Below are 22,226 nucleotides of genomic sequence, written 5' to 3' on the forward strand. Positions count from 1 at the left end.
CATGGGTGCCTTGACACAGCTGTGAAATCAGGACAACAGGCAGGCGCGCTCTCCTTCCACCACATGGGTCTCTGGGATTCAAGTCTTCAGCCTGGGCAAAAGCACCTTTACCCGCTAAGCCATCTCACCCCAAAGACCCATTCTTTAGCATGTCTGTCCTCTCATGGAACTGTAAGTACATTGATTTTGGAGGGTTGCTACAGCTTTTTCTCCTCCTCCTTGGTCTCCTTTTTTTTCTTTGAGGCCGGATCTCCTATGGAGCTTTGGGTGGTCTGGAACTCTAGACCGACAAAGCACTTATAACTAGGTATGGATCTTGCTTCTGCTTACTGAGGGCTGAGATTACAAGCAAGGGCAAGTAAGACCCCCTGCTTGGCTTAGTCATTGCACACCTCCAGGATCTGGGCTTGAGGTGATTTCTGGGTCTTCAGGGCCCTCCCTTCCTACCCTGGGGACTTCTCTGTCTCCACATCCCTACCACAGTTACCCTCCTCAGGGACAAGTCTGAGACCAATAGAACAGTAGAAGGGGTTAGAGCCCAAACTGTAGATCCATAGCCTAGGTCTCTCCCCACAACACCATGGTATCCCCCGACAAGAAGTCCCTTACGCCAAAAGGACAGGAGGAGTTGGGTACAGACTGGAGATGAGTTTCTCTATTTACGGCCTGGCAAGACCAGAGAAACGTAGGTGGGTAGAGGATCTCTGTTATTGTATTAATCTGGTCTGGAAGGTCCCTACGGACCTCCTCTTCGCGTCTCAGGCTTTGCTCCAGCTGGGTTAAACCAAGGCACCTTTGAAACAGGGGAAACCCCTCAGGGCTGACCCCAGGCTCGATCAACAGGTTCAATTTACCAAAGCGGAATTTCTCTCCTGGGTTAAAGGGATGCTTCGACAGTCTCCCAGGAGTTGGTGGCTGCAGCCGAACGGCTAGAGGCCTGCGCCTTTAAGGAACCAGGGGGCAGAGGGGCGGGGCAGGAAGAGAAATCCCTGGAGACGCCGCCACCATCCAGGTCTTTTTTAAGGGGGGAAATGGGGCGGGCCAGAGCCCCGTTTGGGTTCCGCCCCACCTTCTCCCGCCGCTCCCCCTTTTCTCTCCTAGGGGTGGGTGGATGAGAGCTTGTAGCAACCCGGGTCTCCGGAGCTCCCTGCTCGCACCTGGCCCACCGAGTCGCAAGTTTGTTGACTTGGAGGGAGTAGCCGGGGCGGGGGCGGTGCTAATAATACCCGTTCATTCCCCAGTCGCGCTTTACAGTTTACACAGCTGTCACCTTCTTTACTCCTTAATTAATAATAAAAATAGCCGCCGTCCGGGAGCGCCCGCAGCGTGCCAGGCCCGGAGCTTTACAGGCAGAGCCCCAATGAGTCCGCCCTTATAACGTTACCCCAGTTGTCGAGAGCGGGAAGCTCAGACGCAGGGACGAGCCGAGACTGGCCCGAGGTCACTCTGCGGGCGTGCGGCGCGGGACCCGTACGAGGGCGAGCGAGGCGGGACGCGGGGCTGGCTCCGGGGGCGGGGCTCGGGCGGGGCGGAAGGCGCGGGGTGCGCGGTGGCGGCGGATGGCCATCTTAAGTGGCCGCGGGGAGTCCAGAACGGCTTTCCCGGGCTAGAAGTCACCCGAGTCGCCCCAGAGGTGGGGCCTGCGCGCGGCGGCTGAAGCACTGGGACTTGAGGGAACTTTTTCCCCCTGGATGTTCTAGGGGGTCCTCCTGGTCTGGGACTGCAGAACCTGGGCCTGCGGGTGTGGGGTGTGGTGCCAGGGAACTTGGCGGAGATGGGGGAAGGGTTCTGCCAGACTGGAGGGCCTGCGGGGACCGGTGCGTGAGGGACTCGAGGATACTGGACCTGGTGCATGTGTGTGTGTGTGGGGGGGGTATGGGGTATCGGATCTCATTGGAAGGGGTCTTGTGGGATGTGTCAGGGATCGGAGTTTGGGGGTTCAAGTCTGAAGGTGCTCACAAGAGTTGGGGGAACTTGTTTGCTCGGATGATGGGAGTATTTTCTGGGGAGGTTCATCCTGGAGTCTTCCTTTAAGAACTCCGATCTCGCAAAGCTGTGAGGGTGCCGAGTAGAAAAGGATGTAGTTAGTAGAATCAGACTTTTTCAGGGATTAGGGGTCATTTCATTGCGAATCGTTGGAAGGGTTGAATTCAGCAGGGAAAGCTGGGACTCTCAGATTGTCCGGGAGCGGGTACGGGGAACTGGATCTTCTTGAGGTGGGGGGCAAGATAATTGCGGGGCTTGGGAGGAGCGAGTCCTGTAGGAGTGTGGGGGCATCGTCCTTGCTGAGACGTTGGGGGCTGGGGCGGCCCGGGACCTGGGCCGAGTAGAGGGGGGAGGGGACCGGCCAGCTCCTAGCTTCGCTCCTGCCCCTCCCCCGCCGCCTCTGAACAAACTTTTCTTTCTTTCTCTTCAAGTTGGGGCCGGCGCTGCTGGCGGCGGCGGCGGAGGCGGCTGCGCGGAGATAGAGGCGGCCGGTGCGACCGGGCGTGGAGCCCCGATCTCGGATTCGCTCGGGCTAGTTGATCCTCAGGCCCGGGACCCAGGCACGGCCCCAACCTCGACTCCAAGCTTTGCCGGGCGGATGGCGCGGGGCGGCAGGCATCGGCGGCGCTGAGCCCAAGGCGGGCCATGGCCTCAGTGTGTGGGGCGCCGGGTCCCGGGGGCGCCCTGGGCAGCCCGGCCCCTGCCTGGTATCACCGAGACCTGAGCCGAGCTGCGGCGGAGGAGCTGCTGGCTCGGGCGGGCCGCGATGGCAGCTTCCTGGTGCGAGACAGCGAGAGCGTGGCGGGGGCCTTCGCACTCTGCGTTCTGTGAGTAGGGCCGGTGCACGCCGAAGTGTTCCTTGGTGGTGGTGGTCATCGTGGTAGTGGGTGACTGGAGCTATGGGGCTGCAGCCCCGCCTCCAACCCCTGAGTGGAGACCTTGACTTTATCACTGGGTGGAGGAAGAATAGAGGGGAGCACTTCCTGCTGTCTGAGAGCACTTTCTGGGGCCGGAGGCCAGAGTTCTTAAGCCCTGGGTGGGTGTGATGGGAAGAAATGCCGGCAGACTGTGGCAGACCTGCTTAGACTTCCCGGTGCCCCAGATGCACAGGGGATAGCATGCATGTTCCACATGGGTACAGTTCTTTTAAAAGCATGTGTCAGTAGGCAGTAGGGGGCAGAGGGACCAGTGGGGTAGGGCGGAATAGTGGGTGTTGAGAGGAGGACTTGGAGAGGCAGCAGGGTAAATCTGTGTGACACAACACCTTCATTTCATCAATCAATGAGTGAATCTCGACTTCAGGTTGAGCTCTGGCTATCTGGCCATGAATGAGTGCTGAGTGTAAAGCTAGACTTGGCAGTATTTTGAGTGGGCCTGGTCCTGTGGCCGAACCTGGCAGCTGTGTGTGGTAGTGGTGTACTTTCTGTTTTGCAGTGTTGTTTTGTTTTTGCTTTTTTTGAGACAGGGTTTCTCTGTGCAGCCTTGGCTGTCTTGGAACTCACTTTGTAGACCAGGCTGGCCTTGAACTCACAGAGATCCACCTGCCTCTGCCTCCCGAGTGCTGTACTGTACTCCCTGAGCCACAGTTCAATACTGAGTGGGTTTCTGTAGAAAGCATTAGGCACTACTGTGTTGAGCTCTAGTGAGAACACTCTCAAACCCCGTTTCCTCTGTTCCATTTTCCCCTCTTCTGACATCTTTGGGAATACAGTGGCCCAGCCTACAGGGAACAAACATTTCTGATTGTCACACTTGGGATGGGGCTGTGGGTATTAGTGGACAGAAGCCAGAGATGCTGTTAAATATCAGACAGTACCTAAGACAACAAAGGATTATGGGATTCCAAAGGCTAGTAGTGTAGACACTGAGAACTTTAACCTTGACAGTTGACCTGCCGAGTGAGGGGTCCTGTAAACCTCAGCTTTTGCAACAAGTCAGAGGCACACTCCGTGAGGAGAGACTAAAGCCAGACATCTTATGCCCATGAAAATCCCAAGAGTCCTGCCTCCTAGCCACCTCTAAACAGATCCCTTAATTAGGGAGGGGACAGGGGCAGGTGCTGGATCAGCTGTCTGAGTGGGAGGGGGACAGCTGGGGCCCTTGTCTGGGTGAGGAACTATTGTCCCAATGAAGAGAGATCCTGGTTCCATTGTCAGCAGAAGGCATTTGGGGGTACAGGGGTGTGTGTGTGTGTGTGTGTGTGTGTAACTTTCCAGGGCCTGGCAGAAGGGGTGAGAAGCGGGTTTCTTAGGCTTCCCAAATACATGCTTACCTATATACACATCATATGTACACAAATAACATTCAAGACACGCCCCTGCCCTGACAGATGACTGGCTTCTGCCCTGGTTTTAGTTCTGCCTTTTATTTGTTCTGTGACCTTGGGCAAATCATTTTTTCCTTTTGAGGCCCAGTTTTTTCTTCTGGAGAATAGAAATATGAATGTCTGCTTTACACAGTGTGAATATGAAATAAGCTTTGTGAGATGCATAAAGCAGTCAGGGTTTGGTTACTGTGCAACTATTATTGCTATAAACACAGATCCAGACACCACAAAGTAATCTCCCCTGACTAAGGTTGGGCTAGCTTTAGGGAGAAAATGGCCTTGTCGTGTCTGGTCCTCTCTGGAGCCAGCACCCATATCTGCCCCGCATGGACAGAGACCCCAGCGCCTCATTGAGGTGTGGAGGTCAAGGGAGCCTTCCACCCCCACTTTGTCTGTGCCTGGCTCAGCTGTCACCTGCTCAGCTGCTGCTGCCATCTGCCAGCACCCCTCTTGGCGTGGGGTTCCTAGAGGCTGAGTCTCCCATAGGGGTCCCCCTTGGGTCATTCCAGTTTCCTGCTGCTTGAGAAGGAGAGAAAGCAGCCCTAGGTTACTGACCCCACAATCCCCTGTAAAACTGCCCCTGGCACACCCAGTTCCAGTGGAGGCAGACACCAACATAAACAGACAGAGCCTTACACATGTGTTAGCACATTGCCCATGCATGCAAATAGGAGCTAACTAGGCTTCTGAGGACTTTTACTCTGGCGGGGGGCCCAGACCAGTACCGCAGCCCAGAGGGGCTGTTTAGACAGCTGTAGAGGCCACAAAAGAACTGCCTGTTGCTTCTCAGGCTTTGCGGTGTGGAAGCATAGAGGCTGTGTAGGTCGGAGTGTGGGGAAGGGGGCCTGGTTATTCCTGCTCTTGCTGGCAATACTGAGAGGGTGGACAGTGACTGCTGCCCCATTGTTAACCCTGTGCATCCTGGACAAGTGGCTTTAGAGAGTCTAAGCTGAGAGGGCCAGAGGTCAGCCTGGTACCAGGATAAGTAGGAAGAAGAGATTGTTGGTGTTCAGACCTTAGCCTGGAGGTGACAGGTCCTGGTCCTTGCTTTGCTCTAGGTATCAAAAGCATGTTCACACATATCGAATTCTGCCTGATGGAGAGGACTTCCTGGCTGTGCAGGTAGGAGCTCAGATCGGTGATCTCTAATTTTGGTTTAGCCTCAGGCTTGGGGACCTGCTGGCTGACTCTGCCATCCTTGTTACTTCAGACCTCACAGGGTGTTCCTGTGCGCCGATTCCAGACCCTGGGCGAGCTTATAGGCCTGTACGCTCAACCCAACCAGGGTCTTGTTTGTGCCCTGCTGCTGCCTGTAGAGGGGGAGAAAGAGCCAGACCCACCAGATGACCGAGATGCCTCAGGTATTGCTCATCTCACAGCATGAAAAATCCTTTCCTTGGGCTGGGGAGATGGCTCAGTGGGTAGAGCCCCGACCACATGAGTGCCAGGATAAGAGTGGATTCAGATCCCTAGAACCCACATAAAAGGTGGGTAGGTGTGGTAGCCTTGGGCTGGGAATCCCTCAGTAAATAAATAAGGTAAAGTGTGATGGAGGAAGCCTCTCAATATTAGTCTCTAGCCTACACACACACACACACACACACACACACACACACGAATCCATGCTAACATGTATTCACATGCTTGCACAGTACACATACATATACACACAAAGAAGGAAAATCCCTTCCTTGCCAGGCCCTAGACTCTCCCTGTTTCTTCCCATCCCCGCCTCCCACTTTCCCCTCACCGTGGTGCCACACGCACTGTGTACCCTCTTGTCTGTGGAAGTCTCTGACAGCCATGGCATATTCCTGTCACATAACATGGAATCAAAGCTGCTGTCCCACTGTTCCTTGTCCACAGATGTGGAAGATGAGAAGCCCCCACTACCCCCGCGCTCTGGCTCTACCAGCATTTCTGCCCCTGTGGGGCCCAGCATCCCCCTGCAACCCCCCGAGACTCCCACAACTCCGGCAGCTGAGAGGTGAGACCCTCCTAGCCCCGTCTGCTAAGCAGGAAGACCCTTCTCTGAGAATTGTTTCCCCATTTGACTGTCTAAGCCCCCTTCCTAGGGACCCCAACCCATCTCAGCTCCAGAGACAGAAACTCTGGCATATTCCACTCGGATTGCCTCCAGTACCTGAGGTACTGGGTAGAGCAGGGATGCCAGTGACAGTCGGCAGGACCTCCCCTGACTCTTTATTTCTCCTGGAAGCACTCCTAACGGACTCAGCACTGTGTCACATGAGTATCTGAAGGGCAGCTACGGGCTGGACCTGGAGGCTGTACGAGGCGGAGCCAGCAACCTGCCCCACCTCACCCGTACACTTGTCACCTCATGCCGCAGGCTGCACAGGTACTTGGGAAGGCTGAGCCCACGTGTCGCACTCTGGTCCTGACTTCCTCCCCTGTGCCCTGTTACTGTATACTAAAGATGGAAGTGCCACACTCAGTCACTGCCATGTTCCCTGAGCAGGTCAGGGTAGGGATTCTCACCCCTCCGTCTCTTCTAGTGAGGTGGACAAGGTCCTGTCAGGCCTGGAGATCCTGTCGAAGGTGTTTGACCAGCAGAGCTCGTCCATGGTGACCCGCCTTTTGCAGCAGCAGGTGGGATTGTAGGGAAGCCTCCAGGAAGCGCACACACCTTGGAGCTCGGGGGCGGGGCTTCTGCTTTGGAATCACCCTCTTTTCTCGCCCCTCAGAGCTTACCGCAGACTGGAGAGCAAGAGCTGGAGAGCCTTGTGCTGAAGCTATCTGTGCTAAAGGACTTCCTGTCAGGCATCCAGAAGAAGGTGGACTGACTGCCCTCACCTGCCCCTGTAGTCACTTATCCCAGCATCAGTGGAGCCCCGCCCTGTGCATCCCTCAGCAAGTGCCTTTGCCTCACCTTTTCCCCACCCCTCCAGGCCCTAAAGGCGCTGCAGGACATGAGCTCCACAGCACCCCCTGCTCCACTGCAGCCTTCCACGAGGAAGGCCAAGACCATCCCTGTTCAGGCCTTTGAGGTACATGGCAGGTGGGGCCTCACAGGGCAAAAGGTGGCTGGAGGCAAGGGATACCTCCGTCTAAGGTCTGAGCAGCAACCTTTCCACTCCTGTCTTACAGGTGAAGCTGGATGTGACACTGGGTGATCTGACCAAGATCGGGAAGTCCCAGAAGTTCACACTGAGCGTGGATGTGGAGGGTGGGAGGCTGGTGCTGCTGAGGAGACAGCGAGACTCCCAGGAGGACTGGACGACCTTCACACACGACCGAAGTGAGCTAGGGCCAGAGTAGGGAGATGTGGGCAGCTTGGCAGCACAGGTTTGTGTGACTCCCCTTTCATTCCCCTAGTCCGCCAGCTCATCAAATCCCAACGTGTGCAGAACAAGCTGGGTGTCGTGTTTGAAAAGGAGAAAGATCGGACCCAGCGCAAGGACTTCATCTTTGTCAGTGCCCGGGTGAGTTGCAGCCTGTGCCAGGGTATTGGGGCCTGCTGGAGTCTCCAGAGTGTATTTCCTATTGGAATATGGGGTGCGGGCCTGACATTTTTAGCAGGGTATGTATTGAGAGTAGACAGCCTAAAGTTGGATTCGAATAATCATTTTTGAGCAATATTCAGTAAGTGCTGTCATAGTATGTGTACAGTGGGGAACCTCAGGTATGACCCTTCTCTCATGATACCCGCCACAGAGCAGGGTGTCCCTGTGGAAAGATAAGGGTGCCTCCTGCCCCTGACTGGCTGCTGTATCCCCCTTCCCCCCATTAGAAGCGAGAAGCCTTCTGCCAGCTTCTGCAACTCATGAAGAACAAGCATTCCAAGCAAGATGAGCCGGACATGATCTCTGTCTTCATAGGCACCTGGAACATGGGTCAGGCCCAGGGGTTGTGGTGGGGGAGGAGGCTGGCCCAGGACTGGGGCATGACCCACCCCTCTAATTCCTGCTGCCTCCCTTCCACCTCCAGGAAGTGTACCACCTCCAAAAAATGTGACATCTTGGTTCACATCAAAGGGGCTGGGGAAGGCCCTGGATGAGGTCACAGTCACTATACCCCACGATATCTATGTCTTTGGGACCCAGGAGAACTCAGTGGGCGACAGAGAGTGGCTGGATCTGCTGCGTGGGGGCCTCAAGGAGCTTACAGATCTGGATTACCGCCCGGTGAGGGGTTTATCTTTCCTGGTCCCTTGTTCTCACAGACAACTGTGTTTTCTGCTTGACTTCATGGCTGGCCCTGGGGAGTACTGTTCACATGACTTTCCCTCTAAGCCCTGATGTTTCCTTTGGGAGGCTGAACTTGAATTTTATGAAAGGATGCTCTTCTTGTTCACTCTGGAAAGGGATAGCAAACCTTCCTAGTCTGTGACTGACGAGACGATAGGCCACGGGAAATGCAGGCAGGGACCTTGGCTTGAGGCAAGGATGACCCCACACTGTCTCCATAGATTGCCATGCAATCGCTGTGGAACATCAAGGTGGCAGTGCTGGTTAAGCCGGAGCACGAGAACCGTATCAGCCATGTCAGTACATCCAGTGTGAAGACTGGCATCGCCAACACCCTGGGTGAGCAGGGCAGGCGGGCCCCGACGGTGACATGCTTCTTCTGTTCACGCCTCCTGCCTCCTCGCCAGGGGTCTCCCACTTTGCGTGGTTTCAGTTTTCTCATATATGGGATACTCTGAACTTTGTATGTTCTCATCCTAAATCTCTTCCAGCCCCAAGGGAGACCCCTAGCAAAGGGGTGCATGTCTGTGTGCACATGTGCGTGCGTCCGTGTGTGTGTGTGCGTGTGTGTGTGTGTGTGTGTGTGTCTGTTTGTCTGTCTGTCTGTCCTGGGGAAGGGAGGAATGCCCACCATGCTGCTTGGAGGGATAGAGGACAGTCGGGATCCTCTTTAGGTGATCCTTTTTCTTTTTCCTGTCCTGATAGGGAACAAGGGAGCCGTGGGTGTCTCCTTCATGTTCAATGGCACCTCATTTGGCTTTGTGAATTGCCATCTCACCTCAGGAAATGAGAAGACCACCCGGTGAGAGACAGCCTCCTTATGTCTCTTTTCTTATCCTCCATTTTCCTGAGACATCCATTCCTTTTCCCATTGCCCAGGCCTTGACTTTCTATATTCCTGTCCCCAGGGACACCTCCTCCCATCTTCTCAGGACCTATCTTGTCTATGCTTTGATCTTGAGCCTGTCCCTACCTGCTTTCTCTGTCTCTAGGGACCTTCAACCCTGCCCATCCCTGACCCCAAAGACTTCTCACCTTTATGTTGTCCCTCCTTCCTGACTCTGGGTATCTGCCCTGGCCCCTCCACTATAGGCGGAACCAGAACTATTTAGACATTCTGCGTCTGCTCTCGTTGGGTGATCGGCAGCTCAGTGCCTTTGACATCTCTCTGCGATTCACTCATCTCTTCTGGTTTGGGGACCTTAACTACCGCTTGGACATGGATATCCAGGTGCCAGCAGGGCCTGGTGGGTGGCTGTAAAGGAGGGCATTTGGAGGGGAGGCTGGCATGGTTCTTCTCAAGAGGCAAGCCTCTGGTGTTTGTGTCTGCACCCCAGGAGATCCTGAACTACATTAGTAGGAGAGAGTTTGATCCCCTGCTCAGGGTGGACCAGCTCAACCTGGAGCGAGAAAAGCACAAGGTTTTCCTTCGATTCAGTGAGTAGGGGCCTGGCAGTGTTGAGTGATGGCCCTGAGACTTGGAATACGCCTGGGTCTTTGGAGCCATGAACTTCATGTGTCCTCTGCTCTCTTTAGGTGAGGAGGAGATCTCTTTCCCACCCACCTACCGCTATGAGCGGGGCTCCAGGGACACATACGCTTGGCACAAGCAGAAGCCAACTGGGGTGAGTGAAAATATAGATTGGGGGACCCCTCCCTGTGGTTTCAGAGTGTTGGGCGATAGGATATCAAAGATCTGAGTCTCTGCAATTACTACTTCAGCTTATGGCTTCCTTGAGGCCTTTGGGGGTGATGTGATGTTGGCTATTTTGGGAATCCAAGGAAGAAGGCAGGTACCAGGTCCAGTAATAGAAGAGGAGTGGGGTTTGGTCAGCTCTGAGTGGGACCCATGTTGAGACTCCCAGCTGACAGGACTGATCACATTGCCATTCCTGTCACAGGTCCGGACCAATGTGCCTTCGTGGTGTGACCGGATTCTATGGAAATCCTATCCCGAAACCCACATCATCTGCAACTCCTATGGTCAGAGCCTTGGGAAAGGATGATGGGAGACACTGGGTGGTCATTATTCTGCCTCAGCCCTCCTTTGGAAAGTGGTGCAGAGAGTAGGGATAGTTCTCTAGAGCCCCCATTCCTGTCCCCCTAAACAGGTTGCACCGATGACATCGTCACCAGCGACCATTCTCCTGTGTTTGGGACATTTGAGGTTGGAGTTACTTCCCAGTTCATCTCCAAGAAAGGTGCCTGTCCTGATGTGGAGATGTGTGGGAGGGCACATTCAGTGACCTAGGGATGTGATGGATTTGACTGACCACACATACATGTTTGGGTGTGTGTTCATAGGAATGCGGGACTATTTCTGAACCTATGATATGTGAGGCTGTCTGAGCTTAGGTCATCTCTAATGATGGGACACCTCTAATGCTGTGACATACCTGTGTGTCTGTATCTGTCATACATGTGCTTTGAGTATGCCTGCAGATACTGCAGATGCCATAGTGTTGGCAGACAGGCCTAGAAGCACTCTGATCCCCATGCCTTCTGACATGAACTTTTCGTGCTTGGCATGTCTTTCTGCCCCAGGTTTGGGTTTGTAGGTCCCTCTATTGACTCAGGACTGGGAGACTCTTTTTTTGTCGTATCTTCAAATCTGCCAGGGCCCCTAATTTTCTGTCCTAAGCTCAGCATCCTGACCTTTTTGCTTACAGTTCTTTCCTTGTTCCCTCAGGACTCTCTAAGACCTCAGACCAGGCCTACATTGAGTTTGAGAGCATTGAGGCCATAGTAAAGACAGCCAGCCGCACCAAGTTCTTCATTGAGTTCTATTCTACCTGCTTGGAAGGTCAGAGGGGGCCATTGCTGGCTGTGGGCCAAGAGAGAGTGGGCTGTCACAGGCTGCTCAGAGTGGTCAGCCCCTCAGCTGGGTCCTCCCACCTTCACCCCAGAGTACAAGAAGAGCTTCGAGAATGATGCTCAGAGCAGTGACAACATCAATTTCCTCAAAGTGCAGTGGTCCTCACGCCAGCTGCCCACGGTGAGGCTGTAGGAAGGGCCCAGACTTATAGATAGAGGGGCACAGAGAGCATGAGGCAGAGCCCAGCACACTGCGGGGCTCCTTGGGAGGGAGAGCGAGGATGGAGGGGATATATGTATGTGTGTGCTTTTGTACACAAGTAAGAAAAAGGATAAAGACAGTTACATCTTTGGGAGCTGTAGAACCGAGTTGTTGCTTATTTATTCATTTGTTTAATAAATGCTTTCTGAACCTTTGATAAATGGCTAGTATTGTCCATTGATGGCATAGAAAATTAATTAATTATAGTGACGTTAAATGCTATGAAAGGCCATGCAGTGCTGTGTCTTTAAGAGTGAGCATGAGGGGCTGGAGAGATGGCTCAGAGGTTAAGAGAACTGGCTGCTCTTCTAGAGGTCCTGAGTTCAATTCCTAGCAACAACATGGTGGCTCACAACCATCTGTAGTGAGATCTGGTGCTCTCTTCTGGCCTGCAGGCAGAACATAATAAGTAAATAAAAATATCTTTAAAAAATGAGCATGAACAAGCCTTATGGCAAGGGGTGAGTGGAGCCAGGATCAATGTGGGAAGGACATGATGGGATGTTTAGGACATTGTTTCTCACTGGGCCTCTCTGTTCCTCAGCTTAAGCCAATTCTGGCTGATATCGAGTATCTACAAGACCAGCATCTCCTGCTCACAGTCAAGTCCATGGATGGCTATGAATCCTATGGTGAGGGGGGCAGGAGGTACCCAGGGGTACAGGAAACCAGGTGGCACCCTAGAAAAGTCTGGCAATTTGCTCGTCTGTTGTATCTACTCCTTAGGGGAGTGCGTGGTTGCGCTCAAATCCATGATTGGCAGCACGGCCCAGCAGTTCCTGACCTTCCTGTCCCACCGTGGAGAGGAGACAGGCAACATCCGTGGCTCCATGAAGGTGCGGGTGCCCACAGAGCGCCTGGGCACCCGTGAGCGGCTCTATGGTGGGGGCTCCATTGGGCAGGGTGTGGGGCATGTGATGTCGTAGTGTGGGCAGACCCAGGGTGGCAGCATGTTGGAATCCTGTGTACTAGAAGCTATGACTGAATGGGTCTACCCTGAGGGATAGCTGGGAGGGGACTAGATATCCCCAGTGCCCATAATATTCCTAGGATCCAGGATCCCAAGTCCTCACTAAGTTTCCCATCTCTGTGCTTCCCCAGAATGGATCAGCATTGATAAGGATGAGACAGGAGCCAAAAGCAAGGCTCCTTCAGTGTCCCGAGGCAGCCAGGATCACAGGTGAGCTAGGGTTATGTTGAGTATCATAAGAAGGGACGCTTGGGGGCTTCTGGTCACCTCCACATTTTCCCTCTGTTCTGTACTCCCGGCAGATCTGGGAGCCGCAAGCCAACTTCCACAGAGGCCCCCTGTCCACTGTCCAAGCTGTTTGAAGAGCCTGAAAAGCCACCACCAACTGGCAGGCCCCCAGCCCCACCCCGAGCAGCCCCTAGGGAGGAGCCTTTGAACCCCAGGTGAGTGGAGAAACTTGCTATCCCCTACCTCTGTCCATTACTATGCCTGGCTCTCAGGGCCGGCCAGGTGATGATCTGCTGTTTGAGTACTCTGATACCTCAGGGTGACAGTGGCCAGCCAGGCCTCCTTAGGTGTGACTCTGAGTCAGAAGGAGCACAGTGTTTTCTCTCAATTCTGTAGAAATTGGTTCTAGAGCTAGGGCATGGGACCAAGGCCTATAATCCCAGTATTTGGGAGATGGGGCAGGAGGATTAGGTGTTCACAATCATTTTCAGTTACAAATGAATGCAACAACCAAAACAAAAATCAAACTCAAACAAACCAAAGCAGATACAACTTGAAGTGTTTAGAGAAGGCCCAGCCTCACTGTGAAATTTCTCAGGGTCCACCTTGTGAGGCTGACCTAACAAAAGGCCCCAGGGGAAATGGGTTCATGGCCAAAAGTTTGACAAATGCTTCTTGCTAGATTCTTCTTTTTAGATGTTCATTCATTATTATGTATTAGCAAATGTCCCGAGAATATGGATAAAAAAGAAACTTAAAGCTTGTTTAATAAGTTTCCCAAATCTAATGGGCCACAAAACTTCCCACATAGCAATGTCCTGGGCCTGGGCATCTTGGCACACACCACTCTCCCAGCATCCGAGAAGACTAAGGCAAGAGGATTGAGAGTTTGAGGTTAGTCTAGGCTAAATTGTGAGGTCCTGTCTAATGGGGAAGTAGTGTTCCGTGGGTGAAACACCAACCTGTACCTGAGTAGGATTCTGCAGAAGGACCCTCACCAGCGTCTGGAGGCTTTTCTGATCGCTTTGGTCACTCTTATGAGAGGCTTTTATCACCCATTGCACCCATTTGAGCTCAGGTTTCAGTTATAACATCATAAAAGAACTGAGAAGTGAGTATGTGAGGACAGGAGTTAGGGTTTTACCTTCAACACTCCCCATCCAGTTTTAGAGATCATGAAATCAAAGGCTCAGAGTGAGCCCTGACCCAAGGCCACTGCAATTCAGTGACCAGGACTTGCCACTTCTTCCCGCTCCCTCCCTGCACCCCTGCTTTTACTTTGGGTTCTGACGGTTTCCTGCTCTCAAACTAGGCTGAAGCCAGAGGGGACAGCCGAGCTGGAAGGAGGTGCAGCCCCTGCACCCAAGAACAGCTTCAATAACCCTGCCTACTATGTCCTGGAAGGGGTCCCGCATCAGCTGCTGCCCCTGGACCCACCCTCACTTGCCAGGGCCCCTGTCCCACCTGCCACCAAGAACAAAGTGGCCATCACAGTGCCTGCTCCCCAGCTTGGGCGCCACCGGACCCCTCGTGCAGGAGAGGGAAGCTCATCGGATGAGGACTCTGGGGGCACACTGCCTCCTCCAGATTTCCCACCTCCACCACTGCCGGACTCAGCCATCTTCCTGCCCCCTAGCCTGGATCCTTTGTCGGTGCCAGTGGTCAGGGGCCGAAGCGGGGGTGAGGCCCGTGGTCCACCACCTCCCAAGGCCCATCCAAGGCCACCACTACCCCCAGGCACCTCACCTGCCAGTACTTTTTTGGGGGAGGTTGCAAGTGGGGATGACCGATCTTGCTCAGTACTGCAGATGGCCAAAACACTCAGTGAGGTAGATTATGCTCCTGGGCCTGGACGCTCGGCACTCCTCCCCAGCCCCTTGGAATTGCAGCCTCCCCGAGGGCCTTCCGACTATGGCCGTCCCCTCAGCTTCCCACCACCCCGCATCCGAGAAAGCATCCAAGAAGACTTGGCAGAGGAGGTGTGTAGACCAGAGCCTGATGGGCAGTGTTCCTTCATTCTGTCACTCAGAACTCACTGGTGTCTACAGCCCCCTTTGCTTGTAGCTGGGTAACGGGCTTTTTGGGGACACACGAATCAGCTTCATTCTTGCCTTCTTTCCCCTTAGAGCATGGGTACAGTGTGGCTTGTTTGCATGTGTTTCTGTGAGGAGCCACCCTTAGTTCTCCCCCTAACGTGCTATATTTCCTCAGGCTCCGTGCCCGCAGGGCGGGCGGGCCAGCGGGCTGGGAGAGGCGGGCATGGGTGCCTGGCTGCGGGCCATCGGCTTGGAACGCTATGAGGAGGGCCTGGTGCACAATGGCTGGGACGACCTGGAGTTTCTCAGGTGGGGGCGGGGCTGGAGGTGGACAGGGCGGGGTGTCTGGCCTCAAGGGTGGGATTGTGGGCCCTAGGACCTCTTAGCCCATCTCCCAGCTTCTCTTAACTCCTGCAGTGACATCACTGAGGAAGACCTGGAGGAAGCTGGGGTGCAGGATCCTGCTCACAAGCGCCTTCTTCTGGACACCCTGCAGCTCAGCAAGTGATAGGAGATGGCTGCCGAGCTACAAAAGCAGAGCTCTTTCTTTCCCCTTTGGGAAGGGCATGTGCAACCATGGGCTGAAAAGTCCCGAGGGGCGTGGCAGCGCATCTCTGTCTATTTATTGGGGACCAGTGTTCCCTACTGCCCAGTTGTTTGGGATGTTCTAGTTAGGACAAAGAGCTCCCCACCTAGCTTTTAGGTCCAGGGTCGGGAGTTGAGTAGCCTGTGGTAATAATGAAGCACGCTGGTTACTCTGGTGTGGGCATCTCCCAGCCTCAGGGTTGTCTGTGGGGTATAGTTGGGTACAGACTGGTCCCCACTAACACCAATGTTTCCACCTCCCTCCCTCGGACCCAAGACACGGGAAGAGTTCCTCCTTGCAACTCCTACTCTAGGGACATCCTCCGGAAATGAAGGAAGAGCCCAGAACTGGGCTGCATCTATTTAAGTTTTTTCTGTGTGGGTTTTGGAGAGGGAGGGCACATTAATTTTATTGGGGTGGGGCAGGACCTCGGCCATAAAATGCAGATTTACCTAGTTCTGGCTGTACCTCTGGTCCACAGTGCCCTTGCCCAAGGAATGCGTGGCAGTCTGCTGTAGAGAGGGAAGCAGCCTCGCTGGTTGTCACTGCATTGGGAGACAGGGTTTTTGCCAACAGTTTATCCCATCTTGGGCACTCGGAAAGGTTGCCGGCTTGATGTCTTCAATAAATTAAGTTTTATTTGGATTGAGCAAAATCACCTTAATAAATTACAAGTTTTTTCAAAGAAAGTAAGGGGAAAGGAAAGCCACTTTGTTCCGTTCCCGACGACCCTTCCCCTCTAGTGTGTGGTGTGTGTCTACCCTCTGCACCGGACTGGCTAGGGATGAGAACCGGACCCCTCAGGTTGCTGATTTTAAGGGGTGGCTGACTCAGCTGAAAAGCAGGATCTGTCACTTCAGCTTCTTAGGCCCCTTTATGATTGGGCACTGTTAGGGACAGGTGTAATTTGACCCCGGTTCCTAAGAAAGCCAAGCTAGACAGGACTTCTGGCCGCCCTGGAGGGGATCCCGGTGTGAATACTCCTCTCCGCTGGGTGCGGGTGGGTGAAGACAAGATTGTTTTACAACGGAAGGGGAGGCCACATCTAGGGATCAGACACTGGGCAGTGGGGACGACAGGGCGCTTCCAGGCAGGCGGCCGGGATAGGGAAGACTGTCGGGTCCAGTAGGGTAGGGGTGTCTCTTGGGGCAGGCTGCGTGCCTCCAGACGCCCGCGGCTAGAAGAGGTTTGTCTTCAGGGCGGGGCCGGGCTTCCGGTGAAAAGAAGACAGAACTCCAGAGAAGGGCCCGGGCCCGGGCTCCGCCGGCTGCCAGGCCTTAAGCAGCTCTGCTGCTCCGGCGCCGGGCCCGCCACCCCCGCCGCCCGCCACCCCCGCCCACAACGCGCCCTTGAGTGGCTGGGGCCCGGGGCCTGAGCCCAGCGCGGCGGGCAGAGGGCTGGGGCTCAGGCGCGGGCTGGCCAGGCTGGGTGCGGGCGGCGGCGGCAGCGATGCGGTGCTGTCGGGCGTGGGGCTGCACGTGGACTCTTTGGAGTCGTCGTCCTCGGACGAGCAGCGCGCCTCGCCCTTTTTGGCTCCCGTCGCTCCCGCCGCGCCTTTGGCGCTGGCCGCGCGCTCCTGTTTGCGGAACTTGGCCCGGCGGTTCTGGAACCAGACCTGTGGGCACAGGGGCCAGTCAACCCAGAGGACGGTCACCAGGAGCACTTCAGCCCCGGGCCGCTAGGCGCGTGTGAGATCTCGGTCCAGAAAGGATCGATCTCGGATTATTATCCACAGCCTTCCGCCCTCCACCATTCCATTCAGCGCCCGGTCCATTCTTCCCGCCTGTGGTGCTCCTTCCTCCAGGCCCTTGGGTTTCTGTTCTTACGGTCTGTTCACCCTCAGACCCCGCTGCCTCCCCGTATTTTGGTCTTCTGGAAGGGGCTCTGCTGTCAGTCTTATCACCCTAGGAATAACTTTTTAGGAAGCTGGGCATTCGCCTGAAGCATTCTAGGACAGTGACGAGTGGGTCGGGGTCCTGGGAGACCTTTTGGGTAGGGTGCCTCTGTCAAAAAGGGCCAGCTGGGATTTGCACGCCCAAGTCTCTTTTGTCCGCCCTGCAGCTGCCCCAAACTTAAACTTTACTGACTCAGGAGTCCAAATTGCGACGCTGGGTCCGCTATCTAAAAGTACTGATTGGCCTGATCCTACCCATTATCCCCTGTCAACCCAGCCGCCTTGCTTCCTGGCTTCAGAGTAAAAATTCTTAAACCTCCAACTTGGGGGTTGGGAGAAGGAATGTAGGAACACCGAGTCGGAGGCAAAATGAAGCTACCCAGCTCTGGTCTTTGAGAGCCCAAGTCCCGGCCCGCTGCCTCCTCTGGTCGCTCAGCCACACCTGAACTGTCTTGACTTTCAAGCTGTAGTTGTCCCTGGCTCCCAGGTGTCTAATCTCCAGCACCCTCCTCTAGCAAGCGCATGCACAGCACGTGAGTGCATCCACGCACCTGCACGCGAGCCTCAGTGAGGTCGATCTTGAGCGCCAGTTCCTCCCGTGTGTAAATGTCGGGGTAGTGGGTTTCGGCAAAGACGCGCTCCAACTCCTTCAGCTGCGCACTCGTGAACGTTGTGCGGATGCGCCGCTGCTTGCGCTTCTCATGCAGGCCCGACGGCTCCGGGAAGAACTTGTAGGGCACTGCGGAGGGTGTGCGCGAGGGCAGGGGCAAAGAAAGAGAAGTGCGTGAGAAGCTGATCTCAGTCCCCCAGACCCCAGTATCTTGCCCTAGAGGAGATCGCATATAACCCCTCCCTGCCCGCTATTTGGTCCTCAATAGTCTCCAGCCAAGTGTCCCCAAAGGCTGAATCATCATCAGGGATACCTGGGGCTTAAGTGTTCCCTGAAGCAAACGAGAAGCTCCAACTAAGGGTCCGATGTCCAAATTCCCTCCACCTTCTTCCAAGCCCTACCGCTCCACTGCCCTCTCCCAGCCTGCCACCTTCACGGTGGTGTTTCTCCTCAGGCACCGTTCCTGTGGGAGTCCAGGTCCTGTTCCCTGATCACATGAGCCGGGTATGTCTGCTAGATCTCATCAGCACCAAAGTCTCCCTACTAACCAATCCCACGCCTTGGCTCTGCCTTTGAGACTCTCCAGCTAGGTCTATCTTGTCACTGACTGCTGTCTACCGATGTTTCCCGCTCTCTGTACCCCAGCCCATCTCTCTCCTTCCCGAGGCTTAGTTCCTCAGTTCTGCTTCTCATCCCGATGGTCATTCTTCTCCAGACATTTCCTCTCCTCTTCCTCACTTTCCTCCGTCTGAATCTCTTCAACTTCTCACTGTTTTCTTTGCACCCATTGAGGGGGTTCTTATTCCCACCTACCCAGATTTTTCTATCTTTGCTCCCTTTATCCCACTCAGTCACTTTCTCTGTGTTCCATCTCCTCTAAATCCTATCCCAGCTCCTATATCCTATGCAGATAGCATCTTCAAATATCTGGTTCCAAGTCTGGTTTAAGTTTCTATATTGTCCTTGGGATTCCTCAATCACCTTCTTTGTCCCATCTTCCTAAACCTTGTCTCCAGTTTTTTAATCTCCCTCGGGCTCATCTCTGTTTCCACCTCTTTTGCCCCCCATCTCCCAAAATGTGTGTTCCCACCACCTATCTCACAACACCGTGCACCCATTTCTCTCTCGGGGCCGTATTTGTGCTTCCATCTCTCTACTTTAACCCACCCACAGCCTCACAAACCCTTTTCCTGATCCCTTCTGCAATCCCCATTCTTGCCGGGTCCAGGATCACCAATCTTCCCATCCCCATTTTGGTCTCGGACCTCGCCTTAATGTTTCTTATTTCCCTAAATTCAAGTCTTTATTTCCCCACCAAACCCCAGTCCTCCTCTTGGGTTCCTGTGATCGTCCCAGGAGGGCAAGAGATAAGAGACGAGGAAGCCAGCCGGGTGGGGCAGAAGGGACAGGGATGCCTGAAAGGCTGAGTGATGCTGAGGGTTTGGACAGGGACTTGCTTGGATCAAAGGACTTGAATGAAGGTGGGAACCTCCTCCTGGGTTTTGCTGGCCTGTAGCTAAGGTCTAGGCTGGAGGGAATGTGGAAATGAAAGCGGCTCAATGACAGAGGCTCCTTTCTTTTCTATGACTATGGGAATCGGTCTTTGGTGATGCCGGAAGATCTGGGCCCAGGTAGGACAGGTCTAAGGGCAAGGAGAGGCTAGAAAGATGGTATTAAGGGCTCTAGAAAGGGTCCCGTCTGGGCAGCTCAGCTGCAGAAGGGATATTTGTTGAGAGCGGCATCATCTAGGACACAGGTGCTAAGGATGGGAGTTGACTGGACGGAGTTGGAAGTCCATTCCGAGGCTACGGGGAAATGGAGATGCTTGGTGGTCGCTTTTGTAGGTGGGAAGCAAAGGGCCTAGCTAAAGTCCCAGAACTGGACCTGTTTCTTTGATCCGAAAGGCACAGGGTAGGGATTTGGCATGAAGAAAGAGGAACGGGAGGGACAAGAGGGTGCGGCTCATCCCTGCCAAGAAGAAACTCCTAATTACTGGGGTTCTCAAAGTGCATTGGAGGATCTAGCCAGGGGCATAGATAGAAGGCGGTTTGTGGGGGTACAGTCACATTCACTTGCAGAGTAGGGCAGGAGTGGAGGTTCTGTGGGATTCGGGGGTAGGGTTGGGGCGGGACTGCGCTCACCTGCCGAGTAGGGCGCGGGCTGGTGGTCCCGTAGGGCGCCAAGCGCACAGTTGGAGGAGCCGAGCGCGGGGCAAGGTGGCCCCGCTGCGGGGAAGGCAGGCCGCAGGGGACTGTATTGGAAGCCGCCAGGCTGGCTGCAGGCGCCGAAGTCGCCGTAGGCGGACGCCTCCATGGCCGCCACGCACGAGTCGTACGAATTGAGGTAGGAGTAGTCCATCGGCCCGAGGGGGCGGGGGCGGGGGCCGGGCCGGCCGGGTCGGGTTGGGGTCCGGGTTGCTGGAGTTCGGGATGGGGGATTCGAGCTCCAGGAGCAGAGGACCTGAGACCGGCTCTGAGCACCCGAGAGTCCGCCCGCCCCGTCGCGGCCCGCACTCTGCCCCGGTGCAACGCAAGTGCAGTACGGACAGCCCGCGCGCCTTTTAACGCGGAGGACCCCGCGGAGGGGGCGGGGCGGGGCGAACTCCGCGGGGCGGGGCCTGAGCGCCCTAGACCCCACCCCTAGCCACCCCGGCCCCCCACCCTAAAGGGCTCGTGTCTCCCTCTTAAGGCTCCCGAGGAGCAGGAGGGGATGCGCGGAACCCCATCCCAAGAGAACCTTATCCTGCCCCAATCTGGTCCAGACCTTCGATCCCTACACGTCATGCCCAGCAGGAGGTCCCGACCTCGTTCCTGGGCCTCCCACCTGCGGCCCCGTGGAAGCTAGGGAGGCAGGCCCCTCGGTGCTGGTGTGAAGAAGTTAATTCAATTTTCCCAGATAACCGAATTATTCCGATCTGGCCCCTCAGCCCCGCCCCCAGCTAGGTCCTATCCCTGCGAGGACTGCGGAGGCTGCCCTGGAGTGAGGGGGGATGGAGACAAGGACGTGAAAGAGACAAGAGATGGAGTCTGAGACAGGGACAGGGAGGGGAAACGGGTACAGCGAGGAGACCGAAAGAAAAGGAAGGGGACAGACCCCGTGATAGGGTCAGGGGAAAGAGGGATGTATAGATGGAGACAAGGGTGAAACGCACAGAAGAGAAAGGCAGTGGTGGAGAAGGAGACGAGCAGAGAGAGGAGGCCAGCAGGATGGAGAAAGACATGCATGGAGACACAGGGACACGGATGGACGTGAATGTGGACTGCAACCTGGATTGTGATGGAGCGCCGGAGACGGCTGAGACAAAACAGAGACAATCGTAGTGAGGCCACACACAGGATGGTCTTAGACTGGCGAGGCCTGAGACAGACCAGCGGAACCGAGTCGGATGAATGGAGAGAAAGAACCTCCTGAGAGCTGGGATATGTGAGCCAGAGCAGAAGGCGGCCAAGATACTGTGGTGGAGGCTGTTGAGGGGGAGGCATAAGGGGAGGAAGTTGCAGGGCCGAGGTCTTCCTGAGTTGTCCCGAGGGCCGCGGGAGCCTGCACCTGCTGGGTCCAGCCACTCCCGCCCTTCCCTGTTTCCTCAGCTCTGTGGTCCTCCCCTATAACTTGTGACCTCTGCACCCGCGCGCGCGCGCGCGCGTGTGTGTGTGTGTGTGTGTGTGTGTGTGTTGGATGCTAAACCTTAGGAATATGGTAGTGACCCCCTTTCTGTCCTTTAGTGTCTCTCTTCTACCCTCCAGAGGCCCTTTCTTCTGGAAAATCAGGTAGAATGACCCTCCAAGGGTTTTCACCAGCTCTCCAGGCTGCGGAGTAATGGAACACATCTAGCAGCTTTACCTGGAGGATAAGCAGAACCCCTCTGCCTCTCCTGAAGAAAGAATTGGGCCCCTCCTCCTTAGTCCCCAACCCCAAGTCTCCAGGTTTCTATACTAGGTCTTGCTGACAGGAAGTCAGAGACCCAGGCTGAAGCCAGAAGAGGGCCCTGTCCTTGTCACCAAAGTCCTCTGGTTAGGAGGAACACTCTTGGAATCCCTCTTCCCTTATGTTCACCGGCACAGTGGGGACCACAGCCCTCAGTTCATCCATTTCCCAGTCTACTCATTCTGTGCCTGACACAAGCCTGGGTTCCTGTAAGTACTATATGTCAGGAGTTTTGGGGAGTATTTCACAGACCATTTTCCCCAATTTTTGGTTGGTTGTATGCATAATCACAAATTTTACCATCATAACTATTTTTAATTGTATAGTTCAGTGTTGTTAATTTATTCATTATGTTACATACATAGCACTACAGTGTCACTGC

The 22,226-nt window shown here is 54.9% G+C and overlaps 2 protein-coding genes across 4 annotated transcripts; one reads left to right on the top strand and one right to left on the bottom strand.

The window, feature by feature from the left end:
- Window positions 1–1,534: 1,534 nt before the first annotated feature.
- Window positions 1,535–16,105, top strand: Inppl1 (inositol polyphosphate phosphatase like 1). 3 transcript variants are annotated; one of them, XM_005074029.4, is made up of 29 exons: window positions 1,535–1,633; window positions 2,418–2,813; window positions 5,371–5,434; window positions 5,523–5,673; window positions 6,179–6,299; window positions 6,531–6,671; window positions 6,829–6,922; window positions 7,018–7,107; window positions 7,222–7,320; window positions 7,421–7,571; window positions 7,649–7,755; window positions 8,064–8,166; window positions 8,261–8,457; window positions 8,742–8,859; window positions 9,226–9,322; window positions 9,613–9,751; window positions 9,858–9,957; window positions 10,057–10,145; window positions 10,422–10,503; window positions 10,632–10,721; window positions 11,210–11,323; window positions 11,427–11,515; window positions 12,141–12,228; window positions 12,323–12,478; window positions 12,698–12,776; window positions 12,869–13,009; window positions 14,107–14,773; window positions 15,006–15,139; window positions 15,248–16,105. In XM_005074029.4, exons 2-29 carry the CDS (start codon window positions 2,632–2,634, stop codon window positions 15,336–15,338), a joined length of 3,774 nt encoding a protein of 1,257 aa, XP_005074086.1. In that variant the 5' UTR covers window positions 1,535–1,633; window positions 2,418–2,631; the 3' UTR covers window positions 15,339–16,105. The 3 variants fall into 3 exon arrangements, with proteins under 3 accessions (XP_005074086.1, XP_040613634.1, XP_040613625.1); XM_040757691.1 differs by lacking the exon at window positions 1,535–1,633 and having other exon boundaries at window positions 2,391–2,813; XM_040757700.1 differs by lacking the exons at window positions 1,535–1,633; window positions 15,006–15,139 and having other exon boundaries at window positions 2,390–2,813.
- Phox2a (paired like homeobox 2A) lies at window positions 16,033–20,408 on the bottom strand. Its single transcript, XM_005074028.4, has 3 exons — window positions 20,062–20,408; window positions 17,862–18,049; window positions 16,033–17,031 (listed from the first exon to the last, which is right to left on the bottom strand). The coding sequence occupies exons 1-3, from the start codon at window positions 20,276–20,278 to the stop codon at window positions 16,594–16,596; spliced, it is 843 nt and encodes a 280-aa protein (XP_005074085.1). The 5' UTR covers window positions 20,279–20,408; the 3' UTR covers window positions 16,033–16,593.
- Window positions 20,409–22,226: the final 1,818 nt, after the last annotated feature.

The sequence above is a fragment of the Mesocricetus auratus genome, unplaced genomic scaffold (genome assembly GCF_017639785.1).
Source record: "Mesocricetus auratus isolate SY011 unplaced genomic scaffold, BCM_Maur_2.0 Super-Scaffold_4256, whole genome shotgun sequence".
NCBI lineage: Eukaryota > Metazoa > Chordata > Mammalia > Rodentia > Cricetidae > Mesocricetus > Mesocricetus auratus.